We start from the raw sequence: 11,654 nt of genomic DNA on the forward strand, positions 1-11,654 counted from the left end.
CCGAGTTATCCGTAGTTAAAATCAGTCTGCCAAGAACGGCCTAACAATTGGTATGAAACACGTCAGACAGCATTTGACCCAATGATAGGTTGTATTGACGAACTAGATAGTTATAACGACCATAGAATTTGCTATGTGACGTAAAATTATTCTGACTGAATGAATGAAACAATATTAAAATTTCAGGTATGTAGCATTAATGTATCTATTATTATTGCTATTGCTAGTATTAGGTGCTCTTGAATACCGCGCAATTTTTAGGTTATGATTTTATCTTTGCAGATTTCCAAGAATGGGCGGCAGCGATTGTTTGGAGAATACAGATGAACAAAACGTAGATTGTGACACTCAATTTATAAAGGCATGTCCCATTATTCAGAGTATAAGAGAGCAAATTGACTCTGGAGATAAAGAAGGGGTTCGAGGTCATTTAAGGGAGATATCGAAAAATATTGAAAGATACAATGACGAGAACAAGAAAGCGTTGAAAAATCATTTACTTTTGTATTTAGCAGTCACATATGATCCGAGCTGTGAATGTGTCGAGAAGTTTTTGAAATACCTCCCTGGTGACATTTTATCTGAAGATGTTGACGGCCAAACTGCCTTACATGTTGCCATAGTTCAGGGGAATTATAAAGCTGTAAGAAAGCTTCTAGAATGCTGTAAGACGAAAACATTGTTAGAAAAGAATGCCTATGGAATCCAATTCAAGAACACTGTTCTTATGGGACAGCTGCCGTTATCGGTAGCCGCTCTCATGCTGAAAGCAAACGATTCAAACTCGAAAGATATTGTAGACCAACTTCTAAAAAACGACGCATTCATTTCAAGGAAAAACAGTGGGGGTGATACATTATTTCATTCGCTTATCAAATACGGTGACACTCACCCAGATAAGATTTTCGACGTTACTTTTGCTTTTAAGTATCTGTGGGAGAAATACACAGAGATAGCCTCAGATAAAAGAAATAGTTTTAAACTTACAGATATTTTGTTCTGGGAAAATAAAGAAAACTTGACACCGTTGCAATTGTCTGCCAAGCTTGGCGTCGGTGAAATCTTTGACTACATTATTAATATTTCAGACGTGTACTGTTTCCAAAATGCTAAGGATGGTCTCTTCGACATCCGAACATATGATGTGACTGAATTTGACCGATTAATGCGGTATATAGAAAACGATGAACAAAAAAATAGAGAACTTTCAATATTAGAAATGTTATTTGACTCACGGTGTAGCATGAAAGAAGCTTTTCAAATTCTTAACCAGAAAATAGTTCAATTCATCTTAAAGAAGAAGTGGAAAACCTATTTTGTTCCCATGGCCTTCTGGCTGGTAATGCACTTATTCTTCATTATTTTCGCAACAATAGTGACCGTGCAAAAGTCTGACGTTTTGGTATGTTCTGACGGAATCCTAGATTCGTGTGATTTAAATGAAAATCCCACTGTTATTGGAGTTGTGTTTCTCTTGGTCGGATTGACTTACTTTTTTATTGCCTTTATGACTGTTTATAAATTACTTGCACGCTGTTGTTGCGGAAGTCGTGGATTAGTGTGGCATAATCTTGATTACATCATTTGTTTGACTGTGGTGTCTGTTGGTGCTATAATAGAATCTGTACTTACTTTTTTTCGGACACATTGGGACTATCACCTGATATGCTTATTGTTATGTGGATGGTATTTTATGCTTTATTTTTCTCCCTTTTTTAAAAATCTTGTTGTTTTCACATACATGATGAAAGCTGGGCTTTTTGGGGACTTTGTTCCATTTTCTTTTATATTCACATTTCTTTTGATATCGTTTACTACAGCCATGCATGTCCTTTTCAAAGGGACGGGTGAAGATCCAGAGGAATTCCATACCTTTGGAGAGTCACTGTTAACCATGTTTAAGTTGGGGGTTGGTCTCAATGATATCGGTGTTCTAAATCAATCAAGAATCCCGTGGTTAGCCTATACAATGTTCGTGCTCTTTGCAATTTTGTCATTTATTCACCTGCTGAATGCTCTTATCGCCATAATGTCTCAGACGTTTTCAGATGTTCACAAGGAAAAAAACTCATATCACAAGTACCAAAAACTGTGCATGATAGAGTTATTTGAAGATATCATGATTACTCCTTTTCTGGTTAAACTTGTACCATGTATCGATAGGGCAAAACACTGGACTCGGCGAGAGTTACCTCATCCAGATTACAATAACAAAAGTGGGTATCGCTGTTTGACAACTGTTCACTCGTTGGACGATTCTTTTTACGATAAGGAGGACAAAGAAGAGAAAATGAAATCTGATGTACAAATTAATGTAAGTCAAGTGATTGACTTGATACGAAAAGGAAATAAAGAGGTAATCTATTTGATGCAAAATGCAAAAAATGAAAACAAAAATGTAATCAACGAGCGCGAAGACATTACATTCGTGGTGGAAAGAAGCGATCGCGACCGATCGCAACAATTCCCTGAAGTTAACTGAATTCATTTAATTTTCTACACCCAAGAAGAATATGCTAGTACATTTAATACAATATTTTCTTCCTAAAGGAATGTCTCAGAAAGATCAAAAATCCAATTTAAATAGCGTGGCATTGAATAAGATACGGAATAAGAATTGTTATGGTATCCGGGGATGCTTACTCCTCCTAAGCACCTGATCCCACCTCTGGTGTGTCCAGGGGTCCGTGTTTGCCCAACTATCTACTTTGTATTGCTTATAGGAGTTATGAGATTGATCACTGTTCGTTATCTTCACCTTGCATGATCTTCATGTTGAATGTTTAATTTTCTTATAACTGTTGAATGTGAATATGCTTTTTGTGTTGTTATCACGCAACCAACCATGTGAAAACATTAATTATCGGGTTCTTATTTCTGCACATCTGCGTATTATCAGTACTATGTATATTAAACTTTATTTCACACGTGTATTTATATCAAATGTAAACTTGACATTTTTAATGTGTGTTTGTAATATCCCATTTTCTAGAACTCTTCCTGATTGTTAGTAAACAAAGGTGGAACGGCTGTGAATGTTCTTTTCAATGTAATTCGTCGGATTGGCATTTTGACGTCAACGTTATTGTTAAGTGTGGCATTGGTACATGTATGTGAAGGAGTTTTCAAATTATCTACATCACATTTCAATGACCTTGGTAAAATTGATGTTCAAATGTAAATATTTCTAGGTGACAATATCAAAGAGATACATTTTTTTTTAACATGTATTTGTTACTGGAAATAAACAAAATTGTGATTTTCGAGAAAAGTGTTTATATCAGCAATAATGTTCTTGAAGTCATCAACACGATTTTGCAATATATTAAATTTGAAATTCTTCAAACATGTATTTAGATGTTGTACTTTCATAAAACATGAATTTGATATGAAGTCTCAAAATAAATTCAAATGAATTTGAAACAGTTTTGTCCGTGTTATATAATAAACATGATTTTTACATACATTGTTGCCATTTACTTCTAACTATTTGCACTATAAAAAGGTACCTGTGGTGAAGATAACCTAGCCTATACATTTATTAGGATGTTCAAATCTGCGTAACAAATCGCTGAGGCAAGAAACAATTAAAGAAATATCTATCGTATTTTCCAATAGTTATGAATATTCCATAATCACCTGTATATGGTGTTTCGCAACGTATTCGATAAGTGAGAGCATGTTTTGCATATGATTAGTGTTTAATCGAGGCAGGTTACTGAAAAAGAGTTTCGTATAAAGCCAACATTTCTCATATTCTATGATGGTTATAATTACATTAGTGCAAATACAACCTGTCATTGAGCTGAATCCTGTCCGACGCTTTTCATATGGAGACGTCACCATTACCGGTGAAGGGCTGCAAAATTTGGCCTATGTTCATTGCTTACGGTCTTTGAGCAGGGAGGGGTCTTTATCATGTTACACCTGTTGGAGTTTCTGCGCTCTCATCTGAAGGATTATTTAGTCACCTTTTACGAAAAGCAAGGAGTATTGAGGACCTATTCCAACCCGAACCCCAGGGTACAGTATATACATGCGTGCGTGCGTGTGTGTGTGTGTGTGTGTGTGTGAGAGAGAGAGAGAGAGAGAGAGAGAGAGAGAGAGAGAGAGATCTCGGTAAAATACTTATCTCAATCGGCTAAAAAAAAATGATTTGAATTCGTTATGCAAATTGAAATTCTTTAAAACTGTATTTTTAAACAGGTTTTTTTAAAATTTGAAATAAAAACAGAATGCAAAAAGACCTACTCTTTAGCTACAAAAGACGTACAGTTTATGTTCCAAAATAGCGCTAAGCACCGGTAAAATATATCTATAATCAAGGGTTGAACCAAAATTGTTACTAATTCACCTGCAAGGAGATGTCTTCGGATGATGAACGCCACGGTGTCGGACAAAATGAAAGTTTTATACTGAAACTGTCATCATATTACGAAAACGAATTTTTCATACACAGACTTTGTTTTCTTGTGCTCTTGTGCAAATTGGACAAGGAAAGGGCATTGATTTCGGACAAACTTATTTGAATATGCACTGTCAGAAGTTTGTGACAGGCATTGCACAGACAACAGACAATTTGTAGGACGACTTTGTGGAAAAGTCCGATTTCATTTCCATCATTAGTAATCGCTCTTCAGTAGAACCTGAGATTAATAAACACATCTGTCCACTATTTAGATAAACAATATTACAGTTAATTTGGCAAATTTATGATATTTTAAATAGATATATTCACAATTCGACCACGGTTATTGCAAAAATCAAAGGAAAGCCGCGGTCATTATTCAGCGATATACCATCTGCATATGTAATAACTGATTAATAAAAGAATTGGCTTCATGACCATGACCTGACCTAGGGTATGTTAAATTGTGCTAAAATAAACTTAATATACAGCACAACCAGCCGCAAGACATCTGACCTACTGCCCGAATTGAATAGTGACCTTAACCTAATACTGAATAGACCAGTAGGTGTGTCGAAGCTTAACTGGCTGCCCTGTAATCCCTCATAGGCTGCTTAGCAGCTGGAATGACAAGAGTGATACAAGTTTAATATTTATTAATTGGATCAGAAACAGGATACAAATTTACATATATGGTGGAAAGGGTTGCATGCAAACTTTTTGTGGGGAACTGGGGAGGCGGCCAGTGTGCCAGTTTGACTACCAAAGTAGGGGCAACACCGGGGGCCCTATGTGGACATAGGTGCCCGAACCTGAACGAGTCCCCACGTTCTAAGGGAGGTAGAGATCTTTGCGCATCTCACCGGTCTCCTGCGTGCTACCTGGTTTAATTAGCAAGTGCGGAGCAAGCTTGTAGACCCTCCTACAGTTGTCGCAACATACACCAGCCTGTATCATCCCCTTCCTTAGTAGGAGGTGGATGTGGTCCCAGCTATGAACTAGCTGAGAACCCCACGAATTAAAGTTTAGCAACTTATGCAAGAAATTAGTATTTTCTATGAATATCCACTGACCCTTGACCTAGTTTAATGGTCGTCTGGAGGTTACACGTGAAATACCTGCCCCCTGCTTTAGTAGTAGGGGGGAGGAGAGCCGGTTTTGGCGCAGAATTAGTGATCAACTACCCCAACGCACTCCCCAGTCCGCCTCAGACATTGGAACAATGTCCCCCACAAAAATTGATATTTGTTTGTTTTTCCTTTATTCTTCATGCATACTTGAAATTGGAGGCACTTAAACAGTGGGGTGGGTGACGTGCACCCTCGTCGTCGACCAGGGCCCGCAGGCGCGAGGGGAGAGCATTTATCTCTACGCTCCCCTCTCCGAACCCCCTGTGCACTCTCAAGCAATGGTTACTAAGACCAAGTTATCACCAAATTGACACATTTCGGTAAGCGCTCTCAACTTGAAGATTACCTGCATTTCCTGTAATTTTCGTGGGAATATCTAAAACTTTCAGGATTTCCGACCAGTAATTAGATTGAATTCTGAAATTGATCATTGCAAAAAGTGTAACCTCGAAGGTAATAAATTAACAACAAGGTCATCTCAATTCTGCGGAGTGGACGACATGCACACTCGTCCGTCACCCAGGCCCCCTAGAGGCACAATGGGGGAGCGTTTATCTTTATGCTACCCCCTTCGAACCCCCATTGCGTACTCTCAAGCAATGGTGACTTAACCATGAGGTCACTGGTATCACCAAATTGACACATTTTGATAGTGATTATGAAGTTGTAAATTATTTGAATTTCCTGCATTTTTCAAGGGAATAGCTAAAACTTCAGGATTCCTGACCAAAATTAGACTGAATTCTGAAATGACCATTTCAAAATGTGTAATCTCAAAGGTGACGTAAGATGAACAATAAAGTGGTCGCAGTTCAGGCGGACCATAAGACTGTCAGCTCTGAATAACTCCTATGATGGAAAGCAAAATTTTGACAAAATTTCCTAACACCGATTTAGCAAACCATCTCCCAGTCCTACTGGAGGAAAATTACGTCCCATAACTGAAACTGGTATACCTCTAAAGGATTCCGATTGATTCTGAAGAGTTTCAGCAGAAAATTCTAGAATAATTTTGAAGTCTGAATTCCGTCAAAAAAGATCTAACTACAAGTCCCAAATACTTCAGTAAAAACTAAGGTAATGATAGCAGAATGGCACATTGCTAAATACCATTTTCGACGATTCCTAGGATAAAACAATAAACTGTAATGGATCAAACTTTTTCGACCGGAAATTCCTCATAAATTCGTCTAACTAATCCAAACGTTCCAGAGCCAGTGAGAATTAACCCAAACTCAGCTAAGAATTAAAATTAAGACCGATTAAGGCCAAAATACGAAAATTACCCAGCCCATTAACACCCTTTAGCCTCTATCCTCAAAGCCACGCCTCCTTGGAAAAAGATGAATAACAAAACATGACACTTCCTGACGTGGTTTCTCGACTGCTGGAACCATGCAAACTCCAATAAATGCCTATTGAATGAATTATGGAAAGAGAAGAAGAAAAAAATTCAACGCCGAATAGGGAATACATCTGAGACAAAACCAGTCAATTATTTACATGAAAATGGAATGGAGTGTGATTGACTTAAAGTTAACCAAACAATAACTTTTGGTTAGTGTAATGTATGCGACTTATTATGTGTACGATCTGTTTATTGTTTTGTGTAACTCTCTAGGAGGGGAGATAATAAAGTACTGAGACAAGCATGGCACCTGTGTTGACAGAGTACATTACATGGTGCTAGAAGTGCGGATATCGTGTGTATCTGTCGCCATCCGCTCACGAGGAAGTGGCGAATAACTTTTGAAACTCTTGGGACATTTTCTGTAGAAAGATAAGGACGACATGTCAACACATTCGTTCAGAATTTTGCCAGAATTTAACACCAGTGACCCAAACACGACAGCTCAGGAATGGGATGCCTACAAACGTTCATTCTTGATTCATCTCGACGCGCTTGATCTTAATGACAAACCGGGAAAACGTAAGGTAGGAGTATTACTTGCTAACGTGGGACGTGAGGCGATAAAGATTTATGATTCGTTTACATGGGCACCGGAAGTTGAAGCTGATCCGGGAGCAGGCATCGAAGCAGTTCCGGCCGAGGACAAACACGATTTGACAACTGTATTTCGCAAGTTTGATAGACATTATGGTGTGCACAATTATAGAAACATTAAACGGCAAGAATTCTTGAACACAAAGCGTGGAAATAAAACCATAATGGACTACATTTCTGAACTGAAGAAGAAGGCTGAATTCTGTGAGTATGGCGATCAACGCGAAGGATTCATTTGTGACATGATCATTAATGGGGTTAATGACCGTAAGTGTACAGAAAAACTTATGGAAATTCCTGCTGTTGATTTGACACAAGACAAGGTCATACAAACATGTAGGCAAGTAGAGCTTACCAAAGCACATCTTGACACTCTTACTGAAAATCCGACAGTGAATTATGCTGGTTCATCCAGGTCGAAGCAGAAACCCAAACCTGGATATCAAGGGAAACACCCGTACTGTAAGAAATGCACTAAGCATCATGCTTTTCGTCAATGCCCAGCCTTCAACAAAACATGCAACGAGTGTGGCATTCAAGGACATTTCAAAGCCTCACCACTGTGTAAAGGTCACTCGCAAAATTCTCAACAATACAGAGGACAATCACGTGGACGCGGAACTAACAAATATTCAAAGCGCCATGTTCATTATTCAGACTGTCAAGAACAAGGGGAGGATGTATGTGACATTTTTGATCAGAGCATGGTTCAGCAGTGTTACACAGCATTCATGGAGAACTCATATGAAACAGTACATGTCGCCTCAAGTGATGACAGTGAATGGGCTGTTACTTTTGATGTACAAGGATTACCGCTGGAGTTAGAAATTGACAGTGGAGCCAGATGCAACATTCAAAGTTTCTGTTTCAGGAGACTGTTTCAGAGTTTCCGGTTCACGACGCGCTAACACAGGTGTATTCCTTGAATTCACAATTGGCGGCATCACACACTCGCCAGACGAGATTACGTGTTGTTCACTTCAGTTTCTTCAATTCGAGGGAGCAGTACTGTTATCCATGGTGTGTGTGGCAACCCTACAAAAGTGCATGGTGAAATAACATTGCCATGTAGGTACAAAACTCTGTTTCGCAACTTAACATGCAAGATTATGGACACACCCAAACACATCAGTCTATTAGGAAGACCAGATTGTTTGCATTTTGGTCTCATTACACGAGTGAACATGGTGAACAGTGTTAGTTTGTCAGTGAACTCCTTCAAGAATTCTCAGACGTAATGGGAGACAGTGTTGGTTGTTTACCAGGAGAATATGATATGAAGGTGGACAACTCTGTGGAACCTGTTGTTCATGCACCAAGACCATTACCAGTTGCAATGCGAGACGATGTGAAAAAAGAACTTGACCACTTAGTTAAATGTAACATCATTGCAACAGTGACAGAACCAACCAGTTGGGTTAGCAGCATGGTATGTGTGCGCAAGAAGAATGGACGTGTAAGGATCTGTCTAGACCCTACTGACTTGAACAGAGCTGTGCTGCGTGAGCATTTCCCTATGAGCACTATAGACGATATAGTCACTCGAGTTCATGGAAGCCAGATATTTTCAACTTTGGACGCAAACATGGCCTACTTCCAGATTAAGCTATCTAAGAAGAGTTCTCTTCTCACAACATTCAACACTCCTTTCGGACGATACCGTTATTTGCGCATGCCGATGGGACTGAAATGTGCAGCAGAAGTATTTCAGCGTGAAATGATCAACCACTTTGGAAACATAGATGGTGTTGAAGTTGTTATGGACGATATTCTAGTACATGGTCGTGATGAAGGGGAACACAACAGTCGGTTGCAAACTGTACTTGAACGGGTTAAGGCCATTAACTTGAAACTTAACAAAAGCAAGTGTGTTCTAGCTAAAAGTGAAGTGAACTATGTAGGCAATTTATTGACAGGTGAAGGACTAAAACCTACTCCGGAACGTATTAGAGCAATCACCGAGATGAGAGCGCCAGAAATTCATACAGAATTGGAAACAGTACTTGGAATGCTAGCATATGTTGCCAAGTTCATTCCAAATCTGAGTGAATTGAACGCACCTCTCAGAGTTCTGAAGACCAGTGATGATTGGAATTGGACTTCGGAAGCAGAACAATCATTCGAGAATGTGAAAACAGCACTTACTTCAACTAAAGTTCTTAGATACTTTGACATCAGCCAGCCAGTAACTCTCAATGTGGATGCATCTATGAAGGGACTAGGTGCTGCTGTTGTTCAGCAGAATGGAGTTGTTGCGTATGCTTCTAGAGCCCTGATCCCTGCAGAGCAGCGTTACGCCCAGATCGAAAAGGAATTACTTCCAGTCGTTTTTGGATGTGAGAAATTCCATAAACTTTTGTACGGCAAAACCAATGTTACAATTGAATCTGATCATAAACCGTTAGAAACTATCATGCGCAAACCGATGACATCTGCACCAATGCGTATTCAGAAGATGATGTTGAAACTACAACCGTATGAGTTTGATCTTGTTTATGTCAAAGGAAAAGATCTAGGACTTGCGGACTGTCTTAGTCGTCTACCCTTACCAGAAACATGTCAGTCCATGGATGATGAGATGGTGGTCTTCAAAGCTGATACATTGACAAGTAGCAAACCTGACTTGATTGCAGATGCAACAAAACGAGATGACCAGTTGCAGATGTTGAAGCGTGTCATTAGTGATGGTTGGCCTACACGAAGAGCTGATGAACCGTTGGAAGTATTGCAGTTCTGGGACTTCAGAGATGAACTGTCAACATACAATGGTGTGATCTACCGTGGAGAACGCATTGTTATTCCAGTTGAGCAAAGACTGTCTACTCTGAAAATCATTCACATTTCACACATGGGGATACTAAAATGCAAACAGAGAGCACGGGAACTTGTTTATTGGCCAGGGATGATAAGATAGAGGATGTAGTGAGCCGTTGCAGTGCGTGTTTACAATTTCAGCGCAAACCTTAGAAGGAACCAATGTTGATACACCCCATACCTTCTTTACCGTGGAGCAAAGTAGCCACAGATTTGTTTGAATTGGATGGATTTCACTACTTAATCATGGTGGACTACTATTCCAACTTCATTGAAGTGGCATCACTGAAACGTGATACAACTTCACAGAACGTTATCAAGCACCTGAAAGAGAACATTGCGAGATATGGTATTATAGACATGTTAATCAGTGATAATGGTCCACAATACACAGGTGCCGAATTCAAGTCTTTTGTCGCGAGTTATGGAATTGAGCATATAACCTCGTCACCTTTGTATTCGCAATCTAACGGTCTTGCCGAAAAAGCTGTACAGACAGTGAAGAACCTATTCAAGAAATGCAGTGAATCTGGAGATGATGTGTATTTGAGTCTATTGGATCTCAGGAACACACCTCGAGATGAGCAGATTGGATCACCTATGCAGAGACTAATGGGTCGACGTGCGAAGACTCAGTTACCTATGAGTGACAATCTTCGGAAACCAACAACAATTCAGTCAGAAGTTGTGTCATCCAAGCTAATGGATTATCATCAGAAGCAGAAACATTACTATGATCGTGGAGCAAAAGAGCGCGAACAATGTCAACCTGGAGACACTGTTCGTATACAGTCGCCAGAAGGTTGGAAGCCTGCTGAGTTCGTGGAACATACTGACAAACCTCGCTCGCACATTGTTAAAGCAGGAAGTGGCAGAGTGTATAGAAGAAACAATCGCATGCTCCTCAAAACCAAGGAAGAACAACACGTAATCTCGTCTGGCGAGTATGTGATGCCGCCAATTGTGAATTCAAGGAATACACCTGTGTTAGCGCGTCGTGAACCGTAAACTCTGAAACAGTCTCCTGAAACAGAAACTTTGAATGTTGCATCAAAACAGTGTTCTGTGCCTAACAGGAAATCCGTTAATATCGCACCACCGTCATTGGACAATGATTCGATTCGCAGAACCAAATCTGGACGCGAAGTCAAGAAACCTAAGTATCTGGAGAACTATTCAAACTAGTGACTTTGCTTAATGATGTTTCATGCAGTGATTAGACACATTATTGCATTAATTTGTTTGTAAATTCAAGTTTAGGTTATGTAAAATTTCATTTATCTAAAAGTGTGAAATT

The 11,654-nt window shown here is 39.3% G+C and overlaps 2 protein-coding genes across 2 annotated transcripts; both read left to right on the forward strand.

Annotated features, from left to right (window-relative positions):
- The first annotated feature begins 292 nt into the window (after positions 1-292).
- On the forward strand, positions 293-3,416 carry LOC130052112 (transient receptor potential cation channel subfamily V member 6-like). Its single transcript, XM_056156174.1, has one exon. The coding sequence runs from the start codon at positions 293-295 to the stop codon at positions 2,480-2,482; it is 2,190 nt and encodes a 729-aa protein (XP_056012149.1). The 3' UTR covers positions 2,483-3,416.
- Positions 3,417-10,519: 7,103 nt separating this feature from the next.
- Positions 10,520-11,365, forward strand: LOC130047993 (uncharacterized protein K02A2.6-like). The gene has a single exon (XM_056143906.1). The coding sequence runs from the start codon at positions 10,520-10,522 to the stop codon at positions 11,363-11,365; it is 846 nt and encodes a 281-aa protein (XP_055999881.1).
- The last annotated feature ends 289 nt before the right edge of the window (positions 11,366-11,654 follow it).

Source organism: Ostrea edulis, chromosome 1 (assembly GCF_947568905.1).
Source record: "Ostrea edulis chromosome 1, xbOstEdul1.1, whole genome shotgun sequence".
Taxonomy (NCBI): domain Eukaryota; kingdom Metazoa; phylum Mollusca; class Bivalvia; order Ostreida; family Ostreidae; genus Ostrea; species Ostrea edulis.

What these genes read in the sequence shown, in the direction of transcription:
- LOC130052112 (XM_056156174.1), top strand. Translation starts at nt 293, where the DNA reads ATGGGCGGCAGCGATTGTTTGGAGAATACAGATGAACAAAACGTAGAT.
- LOC130047993 (XM_056143906.1), top strand. Translation starts at nt 10,520, where the DNA reads ATGTTGATACACCCCATACCTTCTTTACCGTGGAGCAAAGTAGCCACA.